This window comes from Macaca fascicularis, chromosome 7 (genome assembly GCF_037993035.2).
Source record: "Macaca fascicularis isolate 582-1 chromosome 7, T2T-MFA8v1.1".
Lineage (NCBI taxonomy): Eukaryota > Metazoa > Chordata > Mammalia > Primates > Cercopithecidae > Macaca > Macaca fascicularis.
The window spans coordinates 7,192,408-7,210,715 of NC_088381.1; the positions used below are offsets into that span (position 1 = coordinate 7,192,408).

An 18,308-nucleotide genomic window follows, 5' to 3' on the forward strand; every position below is an offset into this window, starting at 1 on the left:
TAAACCCAGGAGGCGGAGCTTGCAGTGAGCTGAGATCTGGCCACTGCACTCGAGCCTGGGCGACAGAACGAGACTCTGTCTCAAAAAAAAAAAAAAAAAAGAGCCCAGGAGTAGATCTACCCAAATAGAGACAATTGATTTCTTTCCTCAAAGGTGCAAAACTAATTCAACGAGGAATGGATCATCTTTTCAACTAATGGTGTAGGACAGTTGGACATTGTTATGCAAAAAATGATATCAACACATATAAAAATTTAAAATGGAGCATAGATCTAAACATAAAACACAAAACTATAAAATGTTTGGAAGAAAACATAAGAGAAAATCTTCACACCTTGGTAATAGACAAAGGATTCTTCAATGCAACACCAAAAGCATAATCATGTTAATCATATATCTGACAACAGACTTTTATACAAAATATCTAAAGAACTCTAAAACCCATAATAACCCATAGTAAGGAAAAAATGGCCCAATAAAAAAATGAGCTAAAGATTAGACTAGACATACCAGAGAGGACATAAGGTTGTTAAATATGTACATAAAAAGATGCTCAACATCATTAACTATCAGTGAAATGAAAATTAAAACCAGAATGAGATACAGCTACACACCGAATACAAGAGCTAAAAATAAAAAAAATTAAAAATAACAACAGCCAAGAAGGATGCTGAGCAACTGGAATTTGCATACACTGCTGGTAGGAATAAAAAATGGTACAACCACTGTGAAAAATGGTTGGGCAGTTGCTTATAAAGTTAAACATACATTTACCCTATGAATCAGCAATCCCAGGTATTTAACTCCTAGGTATTTATCCTAGAGAAATGAAAACATGTTCACACAACACCTGTACATGAATGTTTATAACAGCTCTTTTGCCAAATAATGGAAACAACCCAAATGTCCTTCAACAGGTACTGTGGCACATCCCTATTAGATATATATCTTTGCCAGGTATGGTGGCTCATGTCTGTAATCCTAGCACTTTGGGAGGCTGAGGCAGGTGGATCACCTGAGGTCAGGAGTTCAAGGCCAGCCTGGCCAACATGGTGAAACCCCCTCTCTACTAAAAATACAAAAATTATCCAGACATGGTAGTGGGCGCCTGTAGTCTCAGCTACTTGGGAGGATGAGGCAGGAAAATCGCTTGAACCCAGGAGACAGACGTTGCAGTGAGTGGAAATTGTGCCACTGTACCGTAGTCTGGGCAACAGAGTGAGACTCCATCTCAAAAAAAAAAAAGAAAGGAAATAAAGAAATAAATCTTTAAGAAAGCATTAACTTTAATTAAAGGGAAAGCCAAGTGAATTACTTGGATCTGGAATACTTTATATTCTATGATGTGCTGAAAAATATTTTTTACTCAGTGCTGAAAGGAAAACTGGATTAAGACTCAGAAAGCTACACAAATAACTTCTTTGCTGATTAATCATCTCTCACTATGAGCTCTATCATGAATGATGGATTCTCTTGTGTTTTTCTGCCATTTGATGTGTAAACAGATGTGAGGCTCTTGTCAAACTGATTCCTAGATAGCCATTTCTCTATCTGAAATGGAAACCACTCTTTGTGTGGGTGTCGAGGTTTGTAAAACGTTTTAAATAATTATGGGAAGTTACCAACCATGGTTAACAAAGGAGATAGATCCTCATTTGTCCTTTATGTTAATCATTTCAGATGTAAGTGAACTTAAACTCATTTTTATCTTTCTTCTTTCCTACATACTATAAAACTCAATGCAACTTCCCTTCATTTGGCATAGCTGTTTAAAATTTGCTGTATCCATGTGGTAGCTGTTCACAAGCTCCAAACAAGCAACTGACAATTTCTCTGAACCCAAGGCACATTATTAAGCATTGTTTCTTCCACAGCTTCAACGAAGGGAGCAACAGTAGGGATGGGAGATTTGAAACACCAAAAAAGGAGCTTGGTAACTGATTCAATGCAGAGGGGAGGGGAGAGGAGAGAAGTGAGGGGAGAGAGTTAGTATAAGGGAGATCAAAGAATCCAATGACTTTGAGGTTTCTTTTTCATATATGAGTGGCTGAGAGTGCTGTTATCTGAATTAGGTAATAAAGGGGAAAATAGGCAAAACTATAAAAGATTTGAAAGGAAAAATATTTATCTTCATTTCACCAGTGTATTTATTTAGAAAAGTTTGCACAGCTGCAGTATCTCTTACTGTATGTTTGTAAAGAAACTCAGGTTTGACTGGGGCAATGTGGGTTTTTTGATACAAAAGGAATCATCAGGGTAATAGATCTGAAGGGAGTAGGGAATCTTGATTGATTGATTGATTGATTGATTGAGACGGAGTCTCACTCTGTCATCCAGGCTGGAGTGCAGTGGTGCGATCTTGGCTCACTGCAACCTCTGCCTCCTGGGGGCAAGCAATTCTTGTGCCTCAGCCTCCCAAGTAGCTGGGATTACAGGCACGTGCCACCGCGTCCAGCTAATTTTTGTGTTTTTAGTAGAGACAGGGTTTCACCATATTGGCCAGGCTGGTCTCGAACTCCTGGCCTTAGGTGATCCACCCGCCTCAACCTCCCAAAGTGCTGGGATTACAGGCGTGAGCCACTGCACCTGGCCAGGAGCCATTATTTTTAACGAAGAACACCAAGTCTTACTCAGAAGTAATGGAAAGTTCATAGTGAAAAATTCTTCTGTTGGTCTCTGAAATGCAAGAGGAGAGAGAACCCTTAGAACCTACAGTGCCTGTGATACAGAGGCTTTAAAAAAAGGAAGCCAGGACTTCTCATACATGGTGAATTTGGTCCTCCCTGGTGGCAAACTTCCAGGAAGCCAGACCCTTCCTGCTCAAGTGATGTGGTTTCCTATAGTACATATAAATAGTTCTCACCCCAAGAAAAGAGTTAAGAATAGAAGCCAAGGAACCACACATACAAACACAGACACATCAGAGCACAGCTGTCAATGTGGCCAACAGAAGAGTGGCATTAGCAAAAGAAACTCTGGGAGAAGGTGGGGCAAGGTAGCCACAGAAGCTGCAGGGTGGGGCTGGAGTTCAGGAGATGCAGTCAAGCACGGAGCAGACTTAGCAGTGCAAAGAGCAGCAGGCAATCTGCCCAGAAGACAAAAGAGTGGGGTGGCTGACCAAAATGAAATGGATGGATAAGAGCAGAGCCAGCAGAACGAGTGAGGACATGTATAAGGATGTGCAGAGAAGGCAGTAAAGACCTTCGTAGGTCATACAGATTGCAACACAAGCCAAGTCTCCCTATGTTTTTAAGAAAGCTGGGAGAAAATAAAAGCACAATGGAATCAGACCTAAGTGTTTGCCATCACACAGGGATGAACCAGCCAGGAGAGTAGCCAGGACTCCCAGCTCCATCCTGGGGACAAATTCAACTTTTAGAAAGCAATCCTCAATCCTGGGCATACCTCGGCTCTTAGAGTTAAATTCCTATTGAAATAATTCATACAGTTTGTAGTAAAATATAAAACAAAGTCTGTACCAGTGGATTTTAGGCCAAGCAACATTATGGTTTCATAGGCTGTTGCCTGATCTTCTAAGAATTAAAAAAAAAAAAAAACTTAACAGCAGACATTTATAATCTCCCATGCTCTTTTTTGTGTGTAACCTTGTTAAGGAAATACTACTTATTAAATATAAAGAATAATTTAAAGTTACTGGTATTCTTCAGACAATTAAGTCACCTACTGTACTTTAAGCAAACTATCTGATCATCTGAACTTAATTATTAATGGTTTATTTTCTGAATCCCTTGAACCTCAAATAAGGATTTTAATTTTATTTATTTTGTTATAACCATTCACTGCTGACAGCCATAGTCAAAGCTCTAAAAACTAAGCACTAGTACCTTCCGTTATTACTAGAAGCAGCATGATGTACCAGCTAAGAGACAAGGACTGGAGTGAGTGCTGGAGCTAGGCTGCGTGTGCTCAAATTCCTACTCCACTGCTTCCTACCTTTGGGGGAATTACTTATACGCTCCATGACTTAATTTCCTCACCTGTAAAATGGAGATGATAATAAAAGACCTACTTCCAAGGACTGCTCTGAAGATTAAATAAGCCTAGGATTGAACCTTAGTTAGTACTTGTTAGTGAGTACATTATGCTCTTAGAAGAATGACTGGTGAGCCATAAGTACTATATGCATTAACTATTATTTCCATTATTTTCTGGTGGCTCCTCATGGTAATTTGAGTAGTCATGTTAGAGGACTGTGAAGCTTGTAAATATGCTCAAACAGTTCCATAATTATTAAAATTCTGAAAAAATCACATAGCAATGACATTATCTTTTGATTTTTTAATATCCACTTAATCTCAGTTTAATAAATCTATCCTTTTATATTCACTAGAGTTGAAAATATGTCAATGAGGTTGGAAGAAATCAATGAAAGAGAAACTTTTATGAAAACTTCCCTGCAGACTGTTGACCTTCGACTTGCTCAGCTAGAAGAATTATCTAACAGAATGGTGAACGCTCTTGAAAATCTTGTGGGAATCGACAGGTCTGACCTGATCCAGGCACGATCGCGAGCTTCTTCTGAATGTGAGGCAACGTATCTTCTCCGGCAAAGCAGCATCAATAGCGCTGATGGCTACAGCTTGTATCGATATCATTTTAATGGAGAAGAGTTATTGTTCGAGGATACATCTCTCTCCATGTCACCAGGGACAGGAGTCAGGAAAAAAACCTGCTCCTTCCGTATAAAGGAAGAGAAGGATGGAAAAATGCATCTAGTCCCAGAATGTCAGAACAGCCTTCACCTTTCACTGGGCACAAGCACATCAGCTACCCCAGATGGCAGTCACCTTGCAGCAGATGACTTAAAGAACGCTGAAGAGTCAAAGTTAGGTCCAGATATTGGGATTTCAAAGGAAGATGATGAAAGACAGACAGACTCTAAAAAAGAAGAAACTATTTCTCCAAGTTTAAGTAAAACAGATGTGATACATGGACAGGACAAATCAGACGTTCAAAACACTCAGCTAACAGTGGAAACGACAAATATAGAAGGCACTATTTCCTATCCCCTGGAAGAAACCAAAATTACACGTTATTACCCCGATGAAACGTTCAATGCTTGTAAAACAATGAAGTCCAGAAGCTTCGTATACTCCCGGGGAAGAAAGCTGGTCAGTGGGGTTAACCAGGATGTAGAGTACAGTTCAATCATGGACCAGCAATGGACGACAGAATGGCAATGCCAAGTTCAAAAGATCACACGCTCTCATAGCACAGATATTCCTTACATTGTGTCGGAAGCTGCAGTGCAAGCCAAGCATAAAGAGCAGTTTATAGATATGGAAGATGAACACCATGTCGCTGAAGCAATTCCTCGAATCCCTCGCTTATCCCTAACCATTACTGACAGAAATGGGATGGAAAACTTACTGTCTGTGAAACCAGATCAAACTTTGGGATTCCCATCTCTCAGGTCAAAAAGTTTACATGGACATCCTAGGAATGTGAAATCCGTTCAGGGAAAGTTAGACAGATCTGGACATGCCAGTAGTGTAAGCAGCTTAGTAATTGTGTCTGGAATGACAGCAGAAGAAAAAAAGGTTAAGAAAGAGAAAGCTTCTGCAGAAACTGAATGCTAGTCTGTTTTGTTTCTCTGATTTTTTTCAACAGTCAGAGCCACTAATGGGTGTCATCTTGGCCATTTAAACATCATCAATTTCTAAAAACATTTTCCTTAAAAAATTTTGGAAATTCAGACTTGACTTACAATTTAATGCACTAAAAGTAGTATTTTGTTAGCATATGTTAGTAGGCTTAGTTTTTTCAGTTGGAGTAGTATCAAATGAAAGTGACAATACTATAATGAAGATAAGCTGGCTAATCCATATACAAGATTATACAATCGCTTTATTACTGAGGACCACCAAATAGCCTAGGAAGTGCCCTTGAGCATTGAAGTCACCGTTAGGTCACTTAAGAAGTAAGCAACTAGCTGGGCACAGTGGCTCATGCCTGTAATCCTAGCACTTTGGGAGGCCAAGGCAGAAAGATTGCTTGAGTCCGGGAGTTTGAGACTAGCCTGGGCAACATAGCGATACCCAATCTCTTAAAAAAAGAAAAAAAGTAAGCAACTATGTAAGAAAGAGAAACTAAAGAGAAAGCAAACATGAAAAAAGGGAGGGGTGGAAAGAAGAAAAATAAAATTATGAGGCACAAGAAGTGGAAAGGAGCCATAAATATGTTTTTATGGGCCGGGCGTGGTGGCTCATGCCTGTAATCCCAGCACTTTGGGAGGCCGAGGCAGGCGGATCACGAGGGCAGAAGATCGAGACCATCCTGGCTAACATGGTGAAACCCGTGCACTCCAGCCTGGGTGGCAGAGTGAGACTCCATCTAAAAAAAAAAAAAAAAAAAAAATTGTTTTTATGGGGTCTTTGTTTTCTGTTTTAATGTTTTATTTTAAACTACACAATGGGGAAAAAATGTACACAATTATATCAGACATCATACTGTAATAATTTAGGGTGACCTAGAGTTTTGTTAATGTGTAAAAATAAAATAACCAATATGCATTTTCTTGTTGTCATAGAGTCCCTAATAGCAAATACAAATTAGTTGTACCTGTCTATGCAATGCTTTCTACAAAGCTGTAGCTAAAACCTAAAGGATATATGTTCACAAGCCACAGAGACTGCTCTTAGCTGAGAATACCAGGTGTTGTGTTTTACCTCAAAGTTCAAACAAATACCCACAAGAGTAATAGGACCCCCGTGCGAGGGTTCCAAGAGGGGCCAATGTCTAGGAACCCTGGAAGCCGCCCCACTATCACCACTCTTAACTATACAAAAAGAAGCAGAGGTGGCAGAAAGGGGTCTTCTCTGGCTAGAGCAGAGGCTGGAGTTAGACCGTAGCCCCTCACCATCCCCCAAAAGAACCTCAGGGTACTCAGATCTCAGGAGATCTCTGGTACACAGAGAGAGGACCAGCCTCCTGCCTGGAGTTACTGGCAGCTGATACTTCATGAAGCAAAGTGCCTCATACCCAGAAAGGACCACTGGGCAGAGTAACCAGGAATTGGTGGTGGTAGGGTTGGGAGACCTGTCAGACAGAAATGGGTGATGATCACAAAAAAATGAGACCGCCATCCCCATTCTCATCTGAGGTGTAGACTGTAGCACTGCCAGAAACTGGCAAAAGAGGAGAGAAAGAGACAGAGAGAGAGAAACACACAGAGACCCAGAAACAACAGAGGCTCACTGCAGTTATGCCAAAGGTAGTGATCAGAGATGACAATACCAAAATGTGATTTTGCATCTTTTTCCTCAAAATATGACTGAGATTGTAATAGTCAGATTACAACTCTTGAACTGGGCTGAATTTATTAAAAAAAAAAAAAAAAAAAACTGATATACCATTGCCTGGGTTGTGGGGGAGGGCTTTAATATTTGAAAAGTGACATTTATTTAACATAAACTATTACTTATTTGCATATTGCTACATTTAGACTATTTAATCTATCCTGCCACATGTGTTTATTCAACTCAACGCTTAACCCATTACATTTTATCTCACTCCTAAGTCTTTCCTTTGAGTGTCAAAAAAACTTTCAGCCTTTTGACATATCCTGGAAAAGAGATTTCTCCGAATAAGCTGGGGAATCTATAACACCTCAGCAGAGCTGGTCTACAGAAGATAAAGCCTATCTTTGGAATTCTCCCCATATCTGTTCATTACACAGTCTCCCTTTACAAAGGTCTGTTCCACCGTGCCTCAGGTGTGGGACTCAAGTCCCATTTCCTTAAGTCTCACTAAGGTCTGTGACTCCTGTCTTATGCCAAGGTGTCAGCTGATGCAGGATTTTCTAAGGATGTTTGTCTTACGGATCCAAATGGATCAATTCTAACGGTGTGATTTCAGAACCTGAGACTGGGCCAACTATTCTTGAGACCTTTCTTGTACACCTTAAATCATACCATATAGTTGATTAGTACTTTACCAACCCAGCACAACTCCAATATTGACAGTCTTCTATGTAGGGCACTGCGCCAGACCACTTGGTATTACATCATTAATGATTACATTATTATTCTCAATTTCATTACAATTTTGTCTAAATATGGACAACCAAATATTGGGAACTAATATCCAATCTAATCAAATCTAGCAGTATCTAATACATTAAAATAAGAATACTTCATATGTTCAAATCATTTAATATAGAACTATCTTAGTAAATGAATAAGAATTATATTTCTGTGCTATGTAAAACATAGTAACATAAGAAGGCTTTTATTATTTTATCCCCAAAACTCTGGCACACTCATAAATGAGTTATAATATAGTATTTGGTATAAATTAAGCTTGTTTTGGACTTTGATCAATAGCAATTAAGACTTGAACTATCAAAGGACCTCATGATATGTGGCTCTCTCCTTTAAGGCTGTGTGATTGCTTACATTCTGAATACATATATATGCTGCATCATCATGAGGTTCTTATAGTCTTCCATAGTTTAGGTTTTAAAATCTAAAAATCAAACAGTTAATGTTGTCATATAGTTATTCTATACCAAAAATGCATTTTTGCTAAATATATATTAGAAATAAAGTGAAATGAAATCATCTTACTACCTCCTACGCACAAAAAAATACTTTCAAAGAAGGTTTTATCTTAAGATAAAAATGCAGAAAATCACAAAAATAAATGACTTAATTATTGTAAGCTGAATATCCTTGTGTCCACCACTCAGATTAATAGAATTTGCCAGCTTCCCCAAAAGTCTCAGAAGTCCCTATCTCAACCACCTCTGTTCCCTGAAAAGTAACTATATTTTTATAGTAATCCTTTCCTTGCTGTTCCTGTTACTATCGCTGTATTATTAATACAAGTGACTCCAAAACTGGGTGGCTTAGAATACCTATTTGATTATGCTCAGGGATTCCGTGGGTCAGGAATTCAGACAGGGACAGCAGGAATGCCCCTGATTTGACGTGTTTGCCGAGTTCCATATAAGTACTCCTACCACAGCTAACTTCAAGCTATAGCATCACTGAATATGGAAGACATACTAACAACTGGTTCTTGCAAGCCAGTTCAGGCTGGCTATAGCACACTACTGTCTACTCCAAGACATTTGGGGCCTCAGCTGGGAAGACTTACTGTCTAGAGGTAACTCAAGAGGTACCTGGAGGCTGGGATTATCTAGACACGTCTTTATTCACATGTCTGAAAATGGATAATGGCTCTCAACTGGGATCTCAGTCTCAGTATACAGCACATACGCATGGCCTCTCCAAGCAGCCTGGGCTTCCTCACAGCATGGCAGTCTCACAGAAATTGTATTTCCCACATGATGGTTCAGGGCTCCAAAAGTGAGTGTCTCATTGAGCTAGGAGTAAATATTGCTTTTTATGGCCTATCCTCTGAAGTCTTGCAGCGTCACTAAGGCCAGCTGAGATTCAAGGGTAGGGGTCATATAGAGGGGAGTGTTTAAAAAATTTGCAGATATGTTTTAAAATCATTATACTTGTAGTTCATTATAGTTGTATTGCTTGAATGTTCCTTAGCACTATAGTTTAGCCTTACTCTTTTCTTTTTCATTTGGAGGTATTTTAAATCTCTTTTAATCTGGTATTACCTTTCTCTCTCTCTTCCTTAACAATTTCTTTGTTGAAGAACATGGGCTACTTGTCTTGCAAAGTTTCCCACAGTCTAAACTTTACTTATTGAATATTCATAGGCAGTTTCACATATTCTGCTGTTTCTGCAGATTGGCAGGGGGAGACAGAGGCTTATTCAGGCTTAGGTCTGATCCCACTGGCAAGGCTCCTTAGATGGTGTTGCTTCTTTCACTAGGAGGCACATGTGCCTACTTGTCTCTCTTTTTGTGATGTCAGCAGCTGTTGATACTCAATGCCTAGATCCCTTAATTTATAGAGTGTTGAAAATTGTAATACTCAAATTCTATTATTTATGAAGAGATTATTCTTTTCATCTACTACTTGATTACGCAGTGGCATAGTTCATACTACACAGCAGAAATAATGACTGATTGATTTTTCCCATTTATTTGCCAGTTTTAAAAATAATGAATTGGTTCTCTACCATCCTCCAAAGGATGAAGGTGATCTGCACGCCAGGCAGAGAGCCCTCACCAGAACCCTTACCTTGCTGGTATCTTGGTCTTACACTTCCCAGCCTCTGGAACTGTGAGAAAGAAATTTCTGTTTTTTAAGCCACCAGTCTGTATACTTTGTTATAGCAGCCTGAGGACACTAATACAACTAGACATCTGGAAAATGTCATGACATTTCAGTCAATAACAAATCTGGAAATCAGAGTTTTTCCAGGTGACTGATAGTTTAGTTTATTTAAACACCATTATGACCTCATGGATTTAAATATATGTGATGTATTTTAATCCATTCTAATTTTTTGGTTTTGGAGTTTTTTGTTGTTGTTGTTGTTTTGAGCCAGAGTCTCACTCTGTTGCCCAGGCTGGAGTGCAATGGCACGATCTCAGCTCACTCCAACCGCTGCCTCCCAGATTCAAGTGATTCTCCTGTCTTAGCCTCCCAAGTAGCTGGGATTACAGGCATGTGCCACCATGCTCACTCTGTTGCCCAGGCTGGAGTGCAATGGCACGATCTCAGCTCACTCCAACCGCTGCCTCCCAGATTCAAGTGATTCTCCTGTCTTAGCCTCCCAAGTAGCTGGGATTACAGGCATGTGCCACCATGCCTGGATAATTTTTTGTATTTTTAGTAGAGATGGGGTTTCTCCATGTTGGCCAGGCTGGTCTAAACTCCTGACCTCAGATGATTCACCCACCTCAGCCTCCCAAAGTGCTGGGATTACAGGCTTGAGCCACCGTGCCCAGCCATAATTATTATTCTCTCACATTTTCCTTCCATGAGTACCTTAAATACGTTACTCCATTTTCTTCTGGCATAAAGCATTGCTGCTAAAACGTCTGGTAATATCTAATTTTCTTTCATCTATAAGTCATTTGCTTTTTTTGTCTAGATATCCAAAGAAATTTTCAATGTTGTTTCTTGAAGGCCCAGTAGGTTTAGAAGAATGTGTCTTAGTGCTGGTAAGCCCAGATCAGTGTTCTCAGGTGCAATGTGTTCTTTCAAGATGTAGTTTCAAATATTTTCTTTTAATTTCAAGTAAGTTTTCTTAAACTACAGTTTGTAGTATTTGTTCTGTTTCCTTGTCTCCTCCCTCTTTTTGTTTCCCCCAGGAACTCCTATTTTCTATTTGTTAGTTTTCCTTTGCCTATTTTCAATATCTAGACTTTCTTCCTAATCCGTGTAACTTCCTTCATTGATTTTTCATTTTTTAGAATTTTTCTCCTTTTCATCTTCTGTTCTCTTAAAGAATAATCAATTGTGTTTATTCATCCCTGGGTTTCTTTTAGTTTATTCTTAATTTCAGATTCTGGTTTCTATTTTGAATTTATTCATTTCATTTTGAATGTTTCTAGTTCTGGTTTATATAGTTCTTTTCATGTTTCATATCATTTTCTTAGTATCTTTTGGCTCATTTTGAAATAGTGGATGTTAGTTTTTATCTGCTTGGTGAGCATCCTTTCTGGTGTGCTTTTATTGTGGGTATCAGTGATATTCTGCTCTTATTCTCTTTCATTACAATAATTTTCCATGTGATTTGACTTCCAGACTTTCATGTGATTATTTTTATGTGAAATTGGTTTTCTTGATCTTTTTGAAGGAGGTAGTTTTAAGGATGGTTCTTCTTTTGTTTTTCTTTTTTAATTTTTTTGGGAGTCTTGCTTTGTCACCCAGGCTGGAGTGATGATCTCGGCTCACTGTAAGCTCTGCCTCCCGGGTTCACACCATTCTCCTGCCTCAGCCTCCCGAGTAGCTGGGACTACAGGTGCCCGCCACCACGCCCAGCTAATTTTTTCTATTTTTAGTAGAGACGGGGTTTCACCATGTTAGCCAGGATGGTCTGGATCTCCTGACCTCGTGATTCGCCTGCCTTGGCCTCCCAAAGTGCTGGGATTACAGGCATAAGCCACTGAGCCTGGCCCAGTTTTTCTAACTTCAGAGAGCACTTCTGTTTTTACTGCATATTGTTGTGGGTTTTTTTGTTTTTTGTTTTTTAATTTTAAAACTTGGCTTACATTTGGAGATTTCCTAGTCTTCCATTTTTATCTAGAACTTCTTTTTCCTTTCTCTCTATTGTCTCTATTTTGCTCAATTGTTTCCATGCCCAACAGTTTGCCATCAGTGTAGGTCTCCATCCTGGAAGGAAGTCTAGTAGATTAGTTTCTCCAGCCCCTCCACACTTTACCAGGAGCCTCCTGCATTCTTATGTTTTTAGAGAAGGCAAATACCCTTTCCTGTTTCTGCTGCTGTTCTCAACTTGACTGGCTGGACCTTCCAGGGAATACCTTTCAGCTATTTTGGGGTTCTCCAGATGCTTCATTGATTCTCTATGTTGATACCACATGGGTCTTATTACTTACTATTGCAATATTACTGCTATTGGTTTGTTCCCATGCGTTTATATTTTTGAGATCAAGGGGATACCATTTCATTTGGATTTGTTAAAGATGTTGTCCTTGGGTTTTGGTTTTGCCAGATAGTTGCTTTGTCTGCTTTTATGCAGAGATTCAAAAAGTATGCTGCTGCTGTCATCTTTCCACAATTCTCCCTCAAGAAACAGATCTCTTAAATTACTTAGCAGTCATCTTAAAAGACCATATAGTCAAGCAATGGCCTCATTTTGCAGACATTATGTATAACCACTTCTAACCACTTCCACTGCTACCACCATCACCTTCTCTTATCTGGACTATTATAACAGGCCCCAACTGGTCTTCCAAAGGCCACCATGCTGCACACTACAGCAGTCAAAATGATTATTTTAAAACACAAGTCAGATTATATCACTCTTACCTCAAAACCTTGTAAAATATTCTCAACATTTGGGACCTCTGTGATCTGGCCTGTGTTTCCCTCTGCCCTCCTCCCTGACTACATTAGGCTCTTTAGCCACACTGGCCTCAAATACCCCTCGAAGGCACTCACCTCAAGGCATTTGCACGGCTAATCTTCTCTGTCCAAAATGCTCATCCTCCTCACGTCTACTTGGATTGTTCCCTCACTCCTTTTGTCTCTGCTCAAATGTCCTACAATCAGAAAGTCCTTCCCTGACCATATCCAACTCCCCATTGAAAAATGGAACCACCTTTCTCTCGTTACATTTTATTTTTCTTCACAGCACTCATTACCGCCTGATATGCTATATATTAATTTTTTAACTTTCTACCAAGAATGAAAATGCCATGAAAGTAGAAACTTTGTCTTAGTGTCTGGAATAATGCTTGGCACAATGTTAGTACTCAATACAAATTCACTAGTTCACTGAATGAGTGCTGAATGAATATATAAAGTTCCTAGCACCTGATCGGTATTCAAGAAATGTTAGCTTTATTTTCTCTTGATAGGGAAAAGGAAGTGATCTTGAGAGAATGCTGCCATTCCCAATAATAGAAGATCCAATAATGGAAACAAAGGTGTAGTCAGAAAAATGGGTGATGGGAGGCTGAGTCCAGCAGTTCACCTGAGGTCAGGAGTTTGAGACCAGCCTGGCCAACATGGTGAAACCCCATCTCTACTAAAAAAATGCAAAAATTAGCCAGGTGTGGTGGTGGACACCGGTAATCCCAGCTACTTGGGAGGCTGAGGCAGGAGACTCGCTTGAACCCGGGAGGCGGAGATTGCAGTGAGCCATGATTGCGCCACTGCATTCCAGTTTGGGTGACAGAGCGAGACTCCATCTGTAACAAAACAAAACAAAAAAACAAACAACAAATAAACAAAAACAGAAAAATGGGTGAAGCAGGACAAAATAGTGACATTAGAGCCAAAAGCAGGGGGTAGGCAATAACACCAAACATACAGCGTAGTCAAGGGCATCAGGGTCTGAGAAGAGGTTATAAAACTACTTCTATGGACTGAATTATGTTCTTCCAAAATGCTAACGTTGAAACCCTAACCCCTAGTATGGCTATATTTGGAGATTTTAGTAGGTAATTAAGGCTGAATAAGGTAATAAGAGTGGGGCTCTAATCTGATAGGATTAGCGTCCTTACAAGAAGAGACACCAAGAGATCCCAGAGAGCTTGTTACATACCCTCCGCGCACAGTGTGAGCACACGGTGAGATGGCAGCCATCTGCAAATCAGAGAGCCCTCGCCTGTCTGCCTGCCACAAGTCAGGCAGATCCCTACCTTGCCAACACCTTGATCTTGGACTTCCATACTCCAGAATTGTGAGAAATTAATGTCTGCTCTTTAAGCCATCAACCTGTGGTATTTTGTTACGGCAGTCTGAGCAGACTAATACAACTAGATATCTGGGAAATGTTAAGACAATAATAAATCTGGAAATAGACTTTTTCCACTTTTCTGTTGTATGGTCGCATATTAGAGTTGCAGATCCTAAGAAAACCTGTACAGAAAAACCCAAAGCACAGAGTCATTTAAGTGTAAAGAAAAAGCCAATGATTGCTTGAAGAGTATTTGTAGAAAATATCCATTGAATATAGAGGAATAACAGCATATCCATAAAAATTTTTTTAAAAGTGTGCACGACAGTGATTTTAACACTTCGAATCCAATGGAACTAACATTTTAAAATACAGTTATGGCCAGGCACGGTGCCTCATGCCCATAGTCCTAGCTACTTGAGAGGCTGAGGCAGGAGGATCACTTGAGCCCAGGAGGTCAAGGCAGCAGTGAGCCCTGATCATGCCAGTGCACTTCAGCCCAGGCGATGGTGTGAGACCCTGACTCTTTAAAAAATAGTTATGGTTATGGTTCCTGGGCAGAGTGGAATTCAAACATGTTAACCTGAAAGATCAGTAGGGTTCTATATCCAGGATAAATCATTTTCAGAAAAAGAATAACTTTCTGAATCTTTATGTAAATTGTTAAATGTTCCTGTGAGTAACACTCATCAGTATGACTGTGACTGATAGGGCTACATGGGAGCTTCCCTGTGACATGAATCAGAAAGTGCTGGATTGGGGTTTGATTCTTCAAGGTATAAGAAGGACCTAGTCTCAAGTCATAGAATCACCAAAATGTAACACCACTAGCCCCCTCCCACCAAAGTCTGCTCCAGTCTGAATTACGGTAAGAGCTCAGAAGTGACCTGTGCTTGGCGGCACCGGCCCACTTTCCCAGTGCCGGTTCCTCGCATACTGGGCGCAGACGGGGTGACCGCCTAACCCCTGGACCCAAGTCCCCTTCCCCTGCCCTGGGCTCCTCCCTGAGCTCGCCCGGGCCGGAGGGCGAAGTCGGCCCATGTGTAAGTCATGGGAACTGTCCCAGGACTGCAGTACGGCCAGAAGATGCCCCGCGCCGCCGTCCCAGGCCGCCTACCGCTGCCGCCGTGGCCCCCGCAGGCCGCCGTAGGCCCCCACGGGCCGTCTGACCCCTGCGGGCTGCCGTAGGAGCACCCTCCTGAGGCCGCGCTCTCGAGATGGCTGCCGGGCTCCGCTCCCAGCGGCGCCCGGGCTGAGGGCCCGCCAGCGGGCACCCGGCGCCACCCCTGCGTTCCGGCACTAGCACGGGCTACGGCCCGGGAGCGGCGGGCCGCGGCCCTGCGCGCGCCGTCTCTCGGGGCGGGGCACCGGGCCCCTTCCGGGGATGAGCCCCGGCGCCCGCGTCGGTCTGGCTGTGCCCGGCCCCTCCCCGCTCGGGCGGGCGCTGCGCCGTGTCCCCGCCCGTCAGTCAGCCCGGCTCGGCTGGCCGCAGAAGGGGCCTGGGCGGCCGCACTGAGAGCTTTACGCCTGGAGGCGTCGGCGCTGCAGCTGACCCGCGACGGGAACAGAGCGAAGAGGCGGCGGCACCATGTTCTCCCTCAAGCCGCCCAGACCCACCTTCAGGTCCTACCTCCTGCCGCCGCCCCAGGTAAACAACCCCTCCCCGCGAGCGCCTCTCTCCTCGGCGCTTCCGTGGAGCCTCCAGGCCGACCCCCGGGAACTGGAGGACCCCGGGAGGCTGCGCGCGTCTCCCTGCCCTCAGCCGCGCGGCTGCCTGGTTCCCGGCGCCGCGAAATGCGCCTTCTCGGGAGCCCCACTGGCTCGGCGAAAACTTGTAAAACTCTTCTGCAGCCATTCTCTGCCCGAAGTCCGTCCTCCGTAGTTTTACCGAGTGCTGAGACCCAGGGGAGCCTTGGGAGCTGGGGTTTTCTTTAGTTTCCAACCCGTCGACCGTCCCTCCTATGACCGCCAGCGTGATTGCAGCGCTTGGGGTCACTGGTCGAGGTGGTTAACCGTCTGTCATAAATGTGAACACCTGGAAGCGACACTGGCCGTTTAAGTAATTTTTATTATCAGGCTTCCAAGTCGATAATGAGCAGATCTTTAAAAGAGCTCAGTTAATATGTGAAAGAATTTAAATGGGGGCTATGTGTCTTTCGCCTGTGTCATCACTTAGAAAACATTTGCTGTAGCGTTTTACGGAGGGTGGGGGTATTGAGATTTTGATTTATTTTGCTCATGTATTTCAGACTGACGATAAGATCAGTTCGGAACCGAAGATTAAAAAACTGGAGCCAGTCCTTTTGCCAGGTAAACGTTAGTTAGAATTTTAGCAGATACTTTAGCAATGTATTTTGGTCTAAGATTGTTCTGCCGACTAGTATCATGTGGTTAACTTCCCTTCTCTCATTAAACTTTCTCCAGTTAAAAATCTAGTGACTGAGAGGAGAAAATGGAACTGTCAAGAATGTCATTACCTCATTTCCTTTTTTGTCTCCTGAATTTCTTTTTGAAAATACGTATATGTTTAATTGCTTGGGTAGTAAAAGTACTCTTTGCTTACGTGTTTGTCTGCCACTTATGGCATTAATGGTTAATAGTCAAATCATTTTAATGCATTTTGATAGTATAAAAAGAGGCCTTTATTATGTTTCTGTCTCTATACAAATAACAGAGCTCGGTGAACTTTGAATTACTTGCTTGGCAATTGTTTTTTGAAGTTGTCAGCTGTATTTGCAAATTTGCTTGTTTCAGTTTAGAAGTAGGCTTTTCCCAGCAGAGACACTTAATTGACATTTGGGGCCAGATAATTCATAGTTGGAGGGGCAGGCTGCCCTTTGTATAGCAGCAAAGATGGTCTCCACCCACTAGATGCCAGTAGTAGTACCCTTATTCCCCACCACCTAGTTGCGACCTAGTTACCACACCAAAATGCCTCTAGTCATTGCCAATTTTTTTTTTTTTTTGTCCCCGGCCTCTGGGGGACAAAAATCTCACAATAGAGAATCACTGCTGTCGAACAAAATTTACTATGGGTGACCTTAGAGATAGAAGTAGGGATTGGTGGCAGAAAGGAGTCTGTTTTAGAGCATAGAAAATATTGGTATGGCGTTTAGAATTGTATAACAGTTGTATAATAATTAGGAAAAGTCGGTTGTTTAATGCGATTATTAGGGGGAAGTAGCCAGATACTTAGGAAAGCCTGTTTTAGACCTGAAATCAAATACTAGTTTGTGTGGCTACTATGAACATTGTAAAATCTGACTCATTACTTAAAGCCAAATCTAGTAAAATAATTAGAATTTTGTAGGTAAAAATTGAACAAATGTGGAAACTTTAAAATTTTAAATATTGTATAGGGACAAAATATTAAAAACACCAAACTTTGGTTCCATATGATAGATGCTAACTCTTAAAAAGTGTTTCTTAAACTTTACTATGGGAGTCATAAATCTTTTCCCTTGATTTTGTTAGTGCTTTTCACTCCACAGTGTGTGCTAATTAATCATTTGTACTCTTCCTCAGAGTGAACAGTAGAAATACTAAGTAACCCTTGCTCCGTGTGCGCTCGGTTTTAGTGTTAGTCACTTTGAGCTAGCATTTAAAAAGCAGAGATGAAAAACAGTACTCATTTTGAATGAGTGCCTGTGAGCTATTGAACTTTGACTTCCTTTACTCTCAACAGGCCTGATTCTTAGGCTTTGATTCCTCCACTCTGCATACTATGATTTCACACTCAGAAACAACATGGTCTTAACTGTAAATGCCAGTGCTTGTTTTTTACTTTTTAAAAAATTTTTTAATTTTTTTTTTTTTTTTTTTTTTGAAGACTGAGTCTCACTCTTACCCAGGCTGGAGTGCAGTGGCGCGATCTCGGCTCATTGCAATCTCTGCCTCCCAGGTTCAAGCAATTCTCCTGCTTCTGCCTCCTAAGTAGCTGGGATTACAGGAACCCACCACCACACCTGGCTAATTTTTTGTATTTTTAGTGGAGATGGGGTTTCTCCATGTTGGCCAGGCTGGTCTTGAACTCCCGCGCTCAGGTG

The 18,308-nt window shown here is 41.5% G+C and overlaps 2 protein-coding genes across 4 annotated transcripts in view; both read left to right on the plus strand.

Annotated features, from left to right (window-relative positions):
• Positions 1-6,533, plus strand: part of TRPM1 (transient receptor potential cation channel subfamily M member 1) — a 151,962-nt gene extending 145,429 nt beyond the window's left edge. The window contains exon 27 of the mRNA XM_073995380.1: positions 4,352-6,533. Within this exon, the coding sequence (XP_073851481.1) occupies positions 4,352-5,600 (1,249 nt within the window). The 3' untranslated portion in view covers positions 5,601-6,533. The remainder of the gene's footprint in view (positions 1-4,351) is intronic.
• An 8,929-nt stretch (positions 6,534-15,462) lies between these two features.
• MTMR10 (myotubularin related protein 10) overlaps positions 15,463-18,308 on the plus strand; it is a 53,271-nt gene continuing 50,425 nt past the window's right edge. For all 3 annotated transcript variants that reach the window (XR_012414722.1, XM_005559045.4, XM_073995391.1), the window contains exons 1-2: positions 15,463-15,910; positions 16,512-16,572. Coding sequence is in view for 1 of the 3 variants with exons in the window: in XM_005559045.4 (XP_005559102.3) it covers positions 15,851-15,910; positions 16,512-16,572 (121 nt within the window). In the remaining 2 variants the exon portion in view is untranslated. The remainder of the gene's footprint in view (positions 15,911-16,511; positions 16,573-18,308) is intronic.